General features: G+C 37.2%; 1 protein-coding gene across 1 annotated transcript; it reads left to right on the forward strand.

Annotated features, from left to right (window-relative positions):
• Positions 1-11,224: 11,224 nt before the first annotated feature.
• LOC126076401 (olfactory receptor 6C2-like) lies at positions 11,225-11,818 on the forward strand. Its single transcript, XM_049884931.1, has one exon. The coding sequence runs from the start codon at positions 11,225-11,227 to the stop codon at positions 11,816-11,818; it is 594 nt and encodes a 197-aa protein (XP_049740888.1).
• Positions 11,819-16,346: the final 4,528 nt, after the last annotated feature.

The raw sequence follows: 16,346 nt of genomic DNA on the forward strand, positions 1-16,346 counted from the left end.
TCTGCCATCCTGTTATTATTTATTTATTTTTTTGTGTGTATGTATCTCATACCCTTTTTGTCTCTTATTATCTCTAACACTACCAATTTTTGTGTTTTGTTTCAGAAAAGGAAAAGGAGGGCAGAATGGTTGCATAAGTTGAAGAATGTAATCAAAGTCAATGAATTATAAGTGTAGAAATTGTTACATTGGTGTATGTTCTCAACAAAAAAATAGAAATGCTAAAGCAAGCCCTTCAGATGGGAAAGAAAGGACACTAGAAAGTAACTTGAAGTATATATAGAAAGAATACTTTTCTGTAGTGAGCCATTTTGATCCCCTTCTGTTTTTTTATGTGTGCCTATTTTTTAGATTTTTTTTAGCGGTACGTGAATGTTACATTTAACATCTTGCGTCTATAACAACCTGGATTGAATTGATAACCAATTTAACTTCAGTAACATACAAAATGCTACCTATACAGTTCCTGTCCCCATTTATGTTGCTATCAGCATTTACATCTTTATACATTATGTGTTTTGTGTAACATAAATTTATATTTATTTTTATGCATTTGTAATTATAAACCATGAAGAACATAAAAATTAGAATTATTAAGCAAAAGTACCTTAAAATTTGCACTTATCCTTGCTCATGCAGTTACCTTTAACAGAGATCTTTCTTTCTACATGTATATTTGAGTTACTTTCCAGTGTCCTCTCTTTTCTATCTGAAGGACTCATTTTGGCATTTCTTTTTTTTTTTTAATTAATTTTATTGTTGTTGTTCAGACTATACACAGCAGAACATACACCACTTCAACAATTTCTACATGCACAATTCAGTGACATTGACTACATTCTTCCAATTGTGCAACCATTCTCACCCTCCTTTTCTGAAGTGCTTCTCCCTCATTGACATAAACTCATTGCCCCCTAAGTTTCCTGTCTAATCTTTTGAGCTGCTGTTGTCAATTTGATCCCATACAGATAGTTATTAAAAGAGAACAAAGCTCAAGGCAGACATTTTTTTACCAGTTAAGATAAACCACTATTTGATTTTAAGAAGACTTCAGGGATATTTTTGGTTTAAGGTTTAAAGATTATGTCATGGCAATAGTTTCAGGGGTTCATCCAGCCTTTAGGCCTCCAGAAAGACTGGATTCCTTGAGAATCTGAAATTCTGTTGTGCGTTTCCCCCCTTTTGATGAGGATTCTTCTATAGAATCTTTGATCAAAATGTTCAGTTATGGTAGCCGGGCACCATCCAATTCTTCTGGTCCCATGGCAAAAGAGGCCATTGTTCATGGAAGCAGTTAGCCACTCATTCCTTGTCCTCCTCCTATTCCTGACTCACTTTCCTGTGTTGTTCCAGGTGAATAAAGACCAACGATTGTGACTTGGATGGCCACTTGCAAGCTTTTAAGAACCCAGGTACTACGCAACAAACTAGGATGTAAATAGAAGCACTAAACACGATATTAAGCCAATTGACTGGAATGTGTTATGAAACCATGACCGTAAACCTCTAAACCAAGCAATTGAATCCCATCAGCAGCCTCAGCAGCTACTGTTTTATTTGTTGTTGTTGAAATATACTTACTACACAACTTTTGCCAATTCAACTTTTTACATGTGTGCAACTTATTGACAGCAATTACATTAATCAACTGTTCAACCCTACCCTTACGCAAAGTGATTTTTCCATCATCATAAATTGAAATTCAGTGCTCTATAAGCAACATCTGTACCATTTCATGTAGAGCTAGTCTAGTAAATATGGACTCTGTCAGTTTTCAACTAATTGGAAGTATCTTAAGTTGCCCTCATTCTTGAAGGATACTTTCACTGGATAAAATATTCTCCATTGACAGTTCTTTTCTTTCAATGTTTCAACTATGTCATTCCATTGCCTTCTGGCCTCAAAGATTTCTAAGAAGAAATGGGGATTTAACCTAACTGGGGATCCTTCGTACGTAACTGTTTACTTCTGTCTTATTGCTTTCAGGATGCTCTCTTTGCCTTTAGTTTTTGAGTGCTTCATTATAATTTGCCTTGGTGTAAATCTTTTTTGGACTTATCCTACTTGGGGTTTGTTGAGGAGACAGCGTGGCAGGGTTCCTGGCTCACAGAAAGAGAAAGCTGAATGCCTTTGGGCAGAGACTGAGGGCCAGGGAGAGGCACACCTGCATGCATGGCTGGGGAAGAGGCTATCCTAATGGAAGAACTGTATCTTGAGTGTTCCTGAGCCTGAATTGTAACTGTTACTTCCCTAATAAACCCCACAGTTGTGACTTTGGTCTGTAAGTTCTGTGTGGCCATTGCAATGAATTATTGAACCCAGCAGAGAGTGCTATGGGAGGGATGGTTGGTGTCAGAATTGGTAGAGATGGCAGAGAGAGGAGACATGTCTGACCTCCACCTTATAGACATTAGCCTTGGGCTATTGATCTTGGTTCTCCTTCCCCCTTGTGGGGTTGGAGGATGTATGACACCTCCCCCATGATGTTTTTACAATTGTACTTTTAATTCATTAGAGACTTTTGAATCAGGTCTCCAGGGACCTTTGTATGCATTGTTTTCTGCACACCAGTTGCAAATGGAAGAAGTAAATAGAGTCTTTAGTGCAGAAATCAATTTGCCCAGATAATATTGAACAGTCATGTTTGCAGAATCAGAGAGGCTTCTTAACTCCTCTTTGAACTTTGAACTTAATTTTCTTTGTTTTAACTATATCCTTAGTTCACAGAAATATTTCCTAATTTTAAATAGGATCGTATTTCTTACAAATACAGAAGCCATATGTATGTTTATAGTGAGTACAGGCTCCTAAGGACAAGGGGCTAGGAAAAACTTAGATTAACCCACTAGCACAATTTTGTTCAACTCTGAGGTTCACTCAGGTCATTGAGGTCCAGCTTCCCGGGGAAACAATGAAGAATGTCAAAGGTGAGTACTGGGATGGTTTTCAAGTCAGGACCTTTCCCACTGTAACTCATGGAGAAGACATTTGTAATGATGTTTCCTTCTGTTGAAGCAAATGAATGACTAGGTTCAAAATATCCATAGAGCACATGAACATTCACATCAGATAAAAAAAATAAGCAGGACTCATTTTATGTATTGTTCAATGGGTAGGATCCCAGGTACAGTGATTAGCTTGACACATAGAAACAATTCACAGACCTCTTCAAATCTCTCTGTTTCTCCCTGTGTGTTTCCCTCTCTGCCTTTTTCTGTCTGTCTCAGATTTATCTATCAAGCATCTATCATCTGTCTTATCTATCTATCTGTCTCAATTTGGACTAGTCACATATCAAGTGCTCAATAGCCATATGTGAATGGTGGCTATTGTATTAAATAATGGAGGCCTAGAGCATTGAATGAAGATACTAAAGAGTTGAATAGATCCATGTAACTAATTAGGATATTGAAAAAACAACTATTATCTTGCTATTGTCCCAGATCCAGAGTGGCCATGTACTAGGAATTTGGTCTTATTATCACATTGACAAATAAATTGAGTAGAAAAAAATTGTATTAAGAGAGAAAAGGTTAATTATGTGCTTGGCAGATAAAGCAGGGAAGAAAATTCAGTGACCATTTGGTCGTTTTTCCTCTTCATTAGAATGGGTATGGTTGGTCAATTAAAAATATAATTTAAGAGACACTGAAAACAAAGCAAAATAAACCATTCCATAAGGTTCTCTTTTGCCTACCTTCCCCCTAAAATGTTCTCAAACCAAAATATCTTACTATCATGAGTCATTCTTTTGTTTATATTTAATATATTCTGTTTAAAGAATTCCAGATGTGGAAGATTAAAATTCATTAATTCAGCAAATATTTATCATGCCCCAACTATCTGCCAGACACTTCTCAGTGCTGGGTATAGAGGAGAGAATAAGTTATTTAATTTCCTTGCCCAAGTTGAATTTCTATTTTAGTTGGTAGTAAAGGAGGGGAAGACAAATAATTTCAGGCAGTGAGGATTATTAGGAAGGAAGTGAAAATGCCCTGATGTAAAATAAATGAGTTAATGGTAGGGGGATGTCATCAAATTCAGTGGTCAGGCCAATGAGCAGGTGATAATTAAGTTGAGTCCACAGTGAAAAGAAGGATCCAGGACTCTGCAGAGATAGGAGAAGAGCAAACCAGGCAGAGCACTCAGTATGTGCAACAGTACAAAAGACAGAGCAAGTGGGCTGTTTTGAAGATCAGAGAGTAAGCCAGGGAACAAGGGTGTGGAGACAGAAAGTGAGTATTATAGGAAGTGACTGGTAAGCTGCAGTTTAATGCATGCTAGAAAACTATTCTTGCATTTCAAATTAGGGAAGGGACACGACCTGTTTCACATTTTTTAAAAGTCCCTCCAGCTGCCATGAAGGAAATAGTTTTAGGTGGAATACGGAAGGGAAACAGAGAGATGAGTTAGGAGAGATGTTGGAGTTTTAGTCTAGTTGTGAGCTGTGGTTGGATTAGGCATGTATTTTAATGTAGAACAGAGAGTATTTGCTGATGTACTGGGTGTTGGAATGAGGGAAAGGACAGAACTAAGCATGTCTTTTAAGTTTTTTATTTCAGCAACTGGGCTGATGGTATTGCTGTTTTCTGAGATCAAGGGGAGGAGAAGCTTGGTGGGCAGCTCAAGAATTTCTATTTGTGTATGCTATATTTGAAATAAGCATTTGACGTGCAAATGAATACTAAGGATGCAGTATATATACATGCAAATGTATATATATATGAGCATCATTAAAATTTGGATTTTATTCAAATCATGTGATTGGGCAAGATCACGTAAGGAGAGAACACAAATATGAAGCCAAAGGCCCCAGGATGGAGGCAATGATTAATTTGTAAGTATTGGGTATAAAAGTGCTGAAAAGGAGCAACCAGTGGGTTAGGAAGAAAATCTTGAGAGTGTGATAGCAAATGTTTGAGGATAAAGTGTAATTGAGAGTTTGAAAACCTGAATATTGAGTTGTGTATACTCGATGTGATAAAAGTGGGGAGATTGGTGACTTTGATAATTTTTGATGGCGTAGCGGGATGGAAGCCAGATTGAACTAGGAAGAGTGGATGGAAAGCAAGAATTAAACAGTGACTGGAGGTGATACTGGAGAAAGTTTTCTATTAAATGAAGTGGAAAAATGAGGTGATAGTCATAAATGGCAGTGGAAGGTTTTATGTTTTAATTTTAACTTTTTATTTGGAAAACTTGCAAAAATAAGGATAGTGCCAAGAACACATAAATACCAAGATTCATCTATTTTTAACATCTACTTTATCATTTGGAGCGCTGGTGGCAGAGTGGTTAAGTGCTCAGCTGCTAATCAAAATGTTGACTGTTCAAATCCACTAGCCACTCCTTGGAAGCCTTGTGGGGGACGGTTCTACTCTGTCCTCTGAGTTGGAATCTACTTAACAGCAACGGGTGCAGGACTTTATCATTTGCCTTCTATCCATCTTCATAAATTTTTTTTCCCACCCGTTTGAGGGTAAATTGCATACATCATGACCTTTTACCCCGATATATTTTAGTGTGTATATCCTAGGAATAGAGGTATTTGCTTATTATAAGCATAGTACAGTTATCAACTTTAGTAAATTTAATACTGATGTGATTATTTTACCTAATTTATCATAAATTTCAATTTTGTCCGTTGGTTCAGTAACGTTCCTAATGAAATGTGTTATCCCTCTAGTGTAGAATTCTCTCTAGGGAGAGGTATTGCGTTTAGTTGTTATGACCCTTTAGCCTCCTAATTTGGAATATTTCCACAGTCTATCTTTTCCTTTTTTAAAAAATAAATTTTGTTCCCTTTAAATTTGCCTGTTCTAGATATTTCATAAGGGTGGAATCATACACTATTTGCCTTTTGTGACTGACTTACTTCACTCAGCATGACGTTTTTAAGGTTTATTCATAATGTATCATGTAGCAAGGACTTCATTTCCCTTATGGCTGTATAATATTTAATTGTATGTATACCACATTTTGTCTATGCATTCATTTGTTGATGGATGTTTAGGTTGTTTCTACCTTTTGGCTATTGTGAACAGTGCTTCAAGGAACATTGGTGTACGAAAACGTGCTTGCGTTCCTGATTTCAATTCTTTAGGATATATACCGAGGAGTAGAATTGCTAGGTCACATGGTATGAGTCAGAATCAACTTGACGCAATGGGTTTTGGTTTGGTTTTTTGTAAGGTAGTTCTATGTTTTACTTTCTTAAGGAACCACCAGACTGTTTTTCACAGCAGCTGTACCATTTTACAATTCCACCAGCAATGGATGAGAGCTCCTTTTCCTCCAATTCTCTTCAACACTTATTGTTTTCGGTTTTCCTGATCATAGCCATCCTTGTGGGGGTGAAAAGGTAAATCATTGTGCTTTTGATTTGAATTTTCCTAGTGACTAATGGAGCAGCCCTGGTGGTGCAACGGTTAAAGCACTTGGCTGTTAACTAAAAGGTCAGCCATTCCAACACACACAAGCAGCTCTGTGAGAAAGAGATGTAGAAATCTGCTTCTGTAAATATTTACAGCCATGGAAACCGTGTGGAGTTCTACACTGTCCTATAGTGTTGCTATGAGTCAGAATTGACTTGACGACAGTGGGTATTTTGGGAGTGACTAATGATATTGAAGAAACCCTGGTGGCATAGTGGTTAAGAGCCACAGCTGCTAACCAATAAAGGGCAGCAGTTCAAATCCACCAGGTGTTCTTGGAAACTCTATATGGCAGCTCTAGTCTGCCCTATAGAGTTGCTATGAGTTGGAATTGACAGCAAAGAGTTTTGGGTTTTCGGGGTTTTTTAATGATAATGAGCACCTCTACATGTGCTTGCTTGCCATTTGTGTACCGACTTTGTTGAAATATTTATCAAGACCTTTGCCTATTTTTTTTTTAATTGGGTTGTTTGTCTTTTTGTTGTAAAATTGTAGACTTTTTTTAGTAATAATATATTCTGGAAATGAAATCCTTATCTGATTTCCCTTTTTTTTTTGAGACTGACATTTTTGAAGAATGCAGCCTACCCCAACTCTCCCCCCTTTTTTTTTAAGAGAACTTCCTCATTTTATGTTTGTCTGATGTTTTGTCATGATTAGATTCAATTTACACATTCTTCACTAGACTACTAAATAGGTGACATTGTGTCCTTTCAGGGTGACACAATTGGAGGCACATAGTATCCATCTACCTCTTATTGGTGAAGTTAATTTTGATCACCAGGGCAGAGTATTTTAAATTCCTCCATTGTCTGATTACTATTTTTCTCTTGGAATTAAAAGCAGTCAATGAGAAGATACCTTAAAACCATGCACATTTTGTTTGCTTATAACAGGTCTAAAATAGTTTCGACAAAATAGCTGGTCAACAAAATTTTACCTAGATTTTGCATGTCATGTATTGATGGTCCTTGCCTGACGTAGTAGTTACTATTGTGATTGCAAAAGGCTGATTTCCAACCCATCCCTCCCTTCACCACCCACCAGTTGGTCCTTGGCATTCTACTATAAGAGCTCTCCCTTTTCTTTCTTTTTTAACTGACTGATTGTTTATCAGTTTAAAAATCAGATCAAACCAAACCCGTTGCCGTCAAGTCAATTCCGATGCATAGCAACCCTATAGGACAGAGTAGAACCTCCCCTAGAGTTTTCAAGGAGCACCTGGTGGATTCCAACTGCTGACCTTTTGGTTAGCAGCCATAGCACTTAACCACTATGCCACCAGGGTTTTCTCACCAGTATAGACTCAGGAAATTCTATTTTTCAGCAGCTTATATAGTGCTTTAGTGTACTGAACTATTTTTTTTGCTCAAATTGTTCCACATTTAGTTAGTTGAAGCCCCTTCAGCCTGGCCACTGTGGATCCTGTAACATGCCTCCATTTTTCATTTGAGTACTTTTTTATATTCTGGTGTAAAAAGATGCCTTCAGCTCACTATGTACCTCCCTTACTCAGCCTGGAATCAGCCCTTTCTTTAAGGAATATTGGTTTGTTTTAATGCCAGAATAAAGACGAAAACTTCAGCTCTAGATTTCCCATTGTTTCAGAGGTGTTTTTTCTTAAACATTTTAGGAAAATGAGGAAATATATGTGTGTATGATCTGTACACAACATACAGATATACACATATACATATACAAACAAATGTACATACATAGACACACACACGAGAACACATAGATACACATACATATTTTTAGAAATTATTAGTTTATACTTATACCTCTAATTCCAATCCAATCCATGTTGCCTTCTTCCAAATACATATTTGTATCTCTTACTTAGTGAAAACTTTGACATCCCACAATATCAGTACATGTACTCATTTGCTCAATCCTATAATAGACCTAAAATAGTTCCAAGACATCTTTGCTTCTACCACCACAAAAAAAAAAAAAAATGGGTTCAGAATTTGTTTGCAATTCTTCCCACCCTCCATCCAGTCCAAGACTGAGATTATATAATCAAATAAGCATATTCATATATTACTTGGATTAATTCTTTCTTTTCTTCCTCAGTATGGTTACGGTGGAACTCTCGTGGTACGGTGGTTAAGAGCTCGGCCTGCTAACCGAAAGGTCAGCCGTTTGAATCCACCAGCCATTACCTAGAAACTTATGAGGCAGTTCTACTCTGTCCTACAGGGTCACTATGAGTTGGAATCAGTTTGACAACAACAAGGTATGGTTATGGTATTAATTTGATACGCAGTTGGGTTCATTTGTTTTAATTTGCTATCCGTTTTAGTTTCCCCTCCCATATTTATTGATTCAATTTTATTTTTAAATATGTTCATGTCAAATTATATGAAAACCATAATCTACTATGTGAAAACTATGCAATAGAAGTGTATCACTTCCTGATGGGAAGGTTGATTTTTTCTTTAATTTAAAGATAGCCAAATGTCATGACATCTTTGTATGATGATGAAATTAATCTACAAAAGTGGAAGAAATAAAGTGATGAGAGAGAGAGAAACAGAGGGAGACAGAAGAAGAAAGAGAGAGGTTATGCAAGAGCTTCTTGAAGCGTCACGTGCCTTCTTGAGATGATCGGAGAGACTGACTTCAGAAAATCAGGAAAATGATGTCAAATATCTATAGTGTATTATACAGTAAGTACTATTGTAAGCATGTCTTATTGTTTATCTCATTTAAACTTCATATAACCCTATGATATAGTATTCTTGTTAACCCCATTTTATAGATTAGGAAACTAGGAGCACAGAGAGGTTAAATGGTTGCCTGAGGTCACTCAGCTAGTGGCTAACAGAGGTATGCTTTAAACCCAGACAAGCTGGTTCCAGGGTCGATAAACTCAATCCCTGTGTTATGCTAATACATGTATCACACTTCTGTCATAATGCTGATGTTATTAGGTGCCATAGAATTGATTCTCACTCATAACAACCCTATATACAAAAGAACAAAACGTTGCCTGTTCTTGTGCCATCCTCTAAATAGTAGGCATGTTTGAGCCCATTGTTGCAGTCACTGTGTCAATTCATCTCATTGAGGGTCTTTCTCTTTTTTGCTGACCCTCTACTTTACAAAGCATGATGTTCTTCTCCACGGACTGGTTCCTCCTGATAACATGTCCAAAGTAAGCAAGACGAAATCTCACTGTCTTCACATCTAAGGAGCATTCTGGCTGTATTCCTCCAAGACATATTTGTTCATTCTTTCTGGAAGTCCACGGTATATTCAATATTCTTCAAAAATACCATAATTCAAATGCATCAATTCTTCTTCTGTCTTCCTTTTTCACTGTCCAGCATTCACATGCGAATCAGGCAATTAAAAACACCATGGCTTTGATTAGGCACACCTCAGTCATTAAAATGACATCTTCGCCTTTTAACACTAATGAAATGTCTTGAAGCAGATTTGCCCAGTGCAATACGTCATTTGATTTCTTGACTGCTGCTTCCAAGAACATTGATTGTTGACCCAAGTAAAATGAAATCCTTGACAATTTCAATATTTTGTCTGTCAGGATGTTGCTTCTTGGTCCAGTTGTGAGGGTTTGCTCATATATATATCATGAGATGGAATCCATACTGAAGTCTATAGCCTTTGATCTTCATCAGTAAGTGCCTCAAGTCTTCTTCATTTTTAGCAAGCCAGGTTGTGTCATCTGTATATAGCAGGTTGTTCACGCCTGCCATAATTACAGGCATGAAAACAAAGTATGTGATGATATCCTTCAGCTATTTATACTTTACTCAGAGTTCTTTGAAATTATATGCATCTAACCATCTCTGCTGTGAACAAGATGGCAAATAAAAGAATATCCAAAAAACTCAGAGAAAGTCAGTGGCTGTTTTCTGGTAGAAATATACCTTGAGTTTTAAAAATTGCCTAGTTCACTAGATGAGGAATTTGAAGTCCTTGTACAGTATAATCACAATCCTCAATATATTTAAGTTTTTATTAATAGCATAGCTTGAAACAAAGAAATTTTGATATTCAACTTTTGAGTACAAAAGTTTTAGGAGAATAAATAGAGTATGACCCATCAAATTATATCTCAAGTGACTAACACCTATTCCACTGAGGGAAATCACATGCAAAGTATGGACTTCAAATGTAAAGTGATTTGGAACTATTGCTATGAATTGGAGAACCTAGAAAATTTGAAACAATCTTAGATAGCAGTAATTTTCAAGAAAAAATTTCCTATCAACTTCCCTGTAGAACACTTCAGTGGAGTTGAGGGCATCACCTCATTAAAGAATAATGATCAAGTAATAGAAGGAAATGCATGTGAGTAGATTAATTGGGACTTATTTGTAACTGTCTCATCCTGTTATGTTTTGATATTGTTTCTCAGATTTAATTTCTGTGACTTTTATGTGAAGAATCGGCAGTAGTGTGAAGTCGGTGATGAGAAACCACTCCGCAATAACAACATTCACCAACTGGGATTGACAAATGACCCACAACTGCAGATTTTGATTTTCACCTACCTGTTTATCACATATATGCTAAGTATAATTGGAAATCTGACTATCATTTATCTCATCTTGGTGGATTCTCATCTAAAAGCAGCTATGTATTTTTTTCTTCAAAATTTCTCCTTTATAGAAATCACATTCACAACTGCGTGTGTCCCCCAATACCCGCACATTATATCATCTGGGGATAGAACCATCACTGTCAAAGCATGCTTTACCCAGATATTTTTTATTGTCCTCTTTGCAGCTACAGAATTTTTTCTCTTGGCTGTCATGTCCTATGACCTCTATGTGGCCATCTGCGAACCGCTGCAGTACGTGACCATCATGAATAACAGAGTCTGCAGGATTCTCATCCTCTGTTGTTGGGTATCTGGATTATTGATTATCCTTCCATTCCTCAATTTGAGCCTCCATCTGGAATTTTGTGACTCTGTCATTGACCATTTTTACTGTGATGCTTCTCCATTGCTGAAGAACTCATGTTCAGATACATGGTTCATAGAGCAGGTTGTTATAGTCTGTGCTGTGGTGACCTTCATAATGAACCTTGTGTGTGTGGTTCTGTCCTACATATTCATCATTAAGACGATTCTAAGATTGCCCTCTGCCCAGCAACATAAGAAAGCTTTTTCCACCTGTTCTTCCCACATGATTGTCGTTTCTATCTCCTATGGCAGCTGCATATTTATGTATATCAAACCTTCAGCAAAGCATGAAGTGGCCATAAATAAGGCAGTTTCTCTACTCGCTACATCTGTTGCCCCTTTGTTGAACCCCTTCATTTATACCTTCGGAAATAAACAAGTAAAGCAGTCTTTCAATGACATCCTCAAAAGATTTGCATTTCTCTCAAAGAAGGAATAGAATTGCATATTGGGAACTCAAATAAAAGATAAATCATCAGAATGTAGATGGAAATTTGTGCTATAACAGTTTTGGGTACTTTTGAAGACAATTCAGGAGAGTTGAGAATGAAGTCTAAGAAAGAACTCTGAGGTAAGAAGCGTTAAGTAGATGAGCATTTCTCTACTGTCCTGAAATTGCCAAAACTTTTTATCTCTTCCTAATATGCAACTCGACTAACTCTTCTTGGTGTGTGCCATCAAGTCGATTCTGACTCACAGTGACCTTACTGGACAGAGCAGAACTGCCGTGGAGGATTTCCTATGCTGAAATCTTTATGGGAGCAGATCACCAGGCCTTTACACCCACAAATCTGCTGGTCGGTTCGAACCTCTGACCTTTTGCAGCAGCCAAGGGCTTACCCATTGTGCAACCCACAAAGCCAAACATATTGCTGTGGAGTCAATCCTGACTCAACCCTGTAGGACAGAGTAGAACTGCCATGTAGAGTTTCCAAAGAGCAGCTGGTGCATTTGAACTGCCTACTTTTTGGTTACCAAGCTGGGATCTTCACCACTGCACCACAAGGGCTCCTCTAACTTCTTGTTGTTAGGTGCCATCAAGTCAGTTCTGACTCATAGTGACCCCATAGGACAGAATAGAACTGCTCCCATAGAGTTTCTAAGGAGTGGCTGACAGATTTGGACTGCTGACCTTTTAGTTAGCAGCTGAGCTCTTAACCACTATGCCACCAGGGCTCCTTAACTTTTCTTAACCCAAAAACCCACTGCCGTCTCCCCAAATACCTATTAGTCATTAGTTTTGTGTGTGAAAACTATTTCTGGCCATGTAAATGCTTTCCCTTCCTTGTGGTCCACCTCTTTCAAAGCCTCTTCCTTTTTCAACATAAAATATAAAGCTGGTTTCATCTTCAACTCAGCCTAGATAATGCTGCCCTCACAATAAATGCCACATGAATTTTCCCAACATGATAACAATATTCCTTGCTTCTTCGTATTTGAACTTATTAAAACATATGGCAAAAAAAAAAACCTCAGCAACATAAACAAAAATGTAACAACATAGCCCTTAAAGATAACTGATAGACTTCCTCTTCTGAGTAATTGTTCCAAGAATAAATAGAAAAACCAGATACAAGAAGAAATTATTGGCTTAAGGGTATCAGGTTGCTGCTGAAAGAATGAGAACCAGAGAGACCAAGATTCTGTGAAGGGTAGAACTGTGGAAAGATGAGCTGATTATATGTAGTTGCTTTTGCCCTGGGTAGCTTTTCAGATTCATGACTGTGGTGGATTAAAGAGAGTTGCAAATTCTTTGTCACTTTCCCCATCAACACATGGAGTTTATTTCTTCTCCGTTTTAACTGCGTTGGACCTATGACTTACTTTTGACTGCTAGAATGTGGTAGAAGTGAACTGTGACTTCAGAGTTTAAGTTAAAAGAAGCCTTGTAGCTTCTACTTTGCTCTTTTGGAACACATGCTCCGGAGGAAGCCAACTGCCACGTGAGCAGTTTGAACACCTTGAGAATGCCAAGCAATGTGCATGCCCAAGATAACCTTGTGGAGAGTTTGTGTGATGGGAGAAATGCCTGGCCAGCCTCATTTATCTCAGCCATCCAATCCAAACATATGACTTAAGAGGCACTCCTGGATAAACCACCCAGTCTTGCCTTCAGATGATTCCAAAGGCAGTTACTATCTGGTTGCAACTACATGAGAGACCAGAGTGAAGACCACCCAGCTGATTCCAGTCAACTTCCGGAACCATGAGAGATAATAAATTGTCTTAAATCACAAAGGTTAGAAGTGATTTCTTAAGCAGCAATACAAAAAAAAAAAAAAAAAAAAAAAAAGCCCTGCTTCCATTGAGTCAATTCTGACTCATAGTAACCATATACAACAGAGTAGAACTGCCCCAAAGGATTTCCAAGGAGTGACTGGTGGATTCAAACTGCTGACCTTTTGGTTAGCAGGTAAGCTCTTGAGCACTGCACCACCAGGGTTCCTAAGCAGTAATAAAAGTAATAGATAACCAAAATAAAGGTTCAAGGAAAGTGCCTGCCTGGACATAGGGATTCGTGGTGACCAAGGAACCAACAGAACTTTCAGTGTTTCTGTAGAGCTAGAGAATCCATTTTGGATCCTTAAAGTGTCTAGAACACTTGAAAATTCTTCAAGCTGTAGAATTCTAATTTGCGTACCTTTCTGTACATAGCATATATTTCAAAAAAGGCTAAAGTAAGAGCTTAAAAAAAAAGAAAAAAACCTAAAACTTGGAGTTACAAATAATGGATGGAAAAACTAACTAGGTGAAATTGAAATATATTGCATTTACAAGGGAGATGGTAGAAGTGATATGATCATGGAGAAATATCTGTAATGGAGAGATTCTAAATTCTTAAGAAATTCTTAAGAAAGCTACTGTTTTTAGTCATACTGTTATGTACATATCATTTTATATACTGTTTCTAATCCTCAAAACAATATTTACAGATGATTTTAAAATCTGTTTTACAGGTAGAGAAAATGAGGTTATCGACGTTAAGTAGTTTTATAAGTAATGGTTCCATGATTCAAATCTACTTTTATCTGACTCCAAACTTGTATTAATTTCAGAGCCGGATAATGCCCAAGAGAAATGCATTTCATCAAGGTAATTTTAAGGACTAACTCAACAAAAATCTACATTTATTTAGATAAAGTTTAAATCATGTCGTAACACAAAATATTAGAATAATATTCTGTACTTAAAGGTCCAAGACAAAATGAATTACTTGAGATATACTACGTACTATTTTAATGTAATAATTTTTAAATGCTTTTTCAAAAGCTTCTCCTACCTTCTGCATTATCTATTAAAAGCAATGTCCAAACATCTTTTAGATTCTACCTTTACTCCATCAGACACCCTGCCTAAAGGTGCAATTCTTTGTCCTGATCAACACCGCTTTCTTTGTCCCTAGCGATTAGGAAATGTGGACAGGGGGCATTGGAGTTTCACTGTCAAATATCCAAAAATTCTACAGGACTTTCCTTCTAATACTGGATTTTCTTTGCTGGGAACAACGGCCCAGGAATAAACTTAACTATAACCTCCATCAGTGAATCCCATTAAATGTGTCAGTAAAATAGCCCAAATAATATCGATAATGGATTATACATTTCTTTCAACCTTCAGTAACATAACCTCCTATTTCCCTTTATGGATAGGACAATTCTGGGTCAATTTTGACGAACATTCCAGAATGATTATTCATTTTTCTCAGCTGTTTTCTATAAGCCTTTATCCCCAAGTGTTCAAAATATATTTTGGTGCTTTTAAAAGTACAAATGATAAAATTATTTATCTTACCTAGTAACAACAGATTCTTTAGATTCTTAGATATGACACCAGATGCACAACCAATAAAAGACAAAGTATAAAACAAAGACTTCATCCAAATTAAAAACTTTGTGTATGAAAGGACTTTATCCACAATGTGAAGAGATAACCTGCATATTGGGAGAAAAATTTGGGAAACCATGTATCTGATAAGGTTTTAATATCCACAGTATTTGAAGAACTCCTACAACTTAACCACAACAAGAAAAAAAAAGAAAGACAAACAACCCAATCAAAAAATGGGCAAAGAACTTCAATAGACTTTTCACCAAAGAAGAAATGCATATGGCCAAAAACCACATTAAAATACGCTCAATGTCATTAGTCATTAGGGAAATGTAAATCAAAGCCACAATAAGATACCATTTCACCCCCACTAGAATGGCTATGAGCAGGAAAAAAAAAAAAAAAAAGAAGGAAAACAATGGGTGTTGATGATGATGTCAAGAAATTGGAATTCTCATTCATTGCTGGTAGGATTGTAAAATGATACAGCTTCTGTGGAAAACAGGTTGGTGATTCCTCAACAGTTAAACACAGAATTACCTTATGACCCAGTAATTTTTTTTTATTGTGCTTTAAGTGAAAGTTTACAAATCAAGTCAGTCTCACACAAAAACTTATATACACCTTGCTACATACTCCCAGTTGCTCTCCCCCAATAAGACAGCCCACTCTGTCCCTCCACTCTCTCTTTTCATGTCCATTTCACCAGCTTCTAACCCCCTCTGCCCTCTCATCTCCCTTCCAGGCAGGAGATGCCAACATAGTCTTAAGTGTCCACCTGATACAAGAAGCTCACTCCTCACCAACATCCCTCTCCAACCCATTGTCCAGTCCAATACCTGTCTGAAGAGTTGGCTTTGGGAATGTTTCCTGTCTTGGGCCAACAGAAGGTCTGGGGGCCATGACCATGGGGTCCTTCTAGTCTCATTTGACCCAGTAATTCTTGAAACAAGAGCACAAACAGATACTTGTACACCAATATTCATTGCAGCATTCTTCACAATAGCCAAAATGTAGAAACAGCTTAAATGTCCATCAACAGATGAATGGATAAACAAAATGTGGTACCAAAAACCAAACCCATTGCTATCGAGTTGATTCTGACTCACAGCGACCCTATAGGACAGAGTAGAACTGCC

The sequence above is a fragment of the Elephas maximus genome, chromosome 4 (assembly GCF_024166365.1).
Source record: "Elephas maximus indicus isolate mEleMax1 chromosome 4, mEleMax1 primary haplotype, whole genome shotgun sequence".
Classification (NCBI taxonomy): Eukaryota; Metazoa; Chordata; class Mammalia; order Proboscidea; family Elephantidae; genus Elephas; species Elephas maximus.

Excerpts from the sequence above, each read along its gene's own strand:
- LOC126076401 (XM_049884931.1), top strand. The coding sequence starts at position 11,225 with ATGTCCTATGACCTCTATGTGGCCATCTGCGAACCGCTGCAGTACGTG.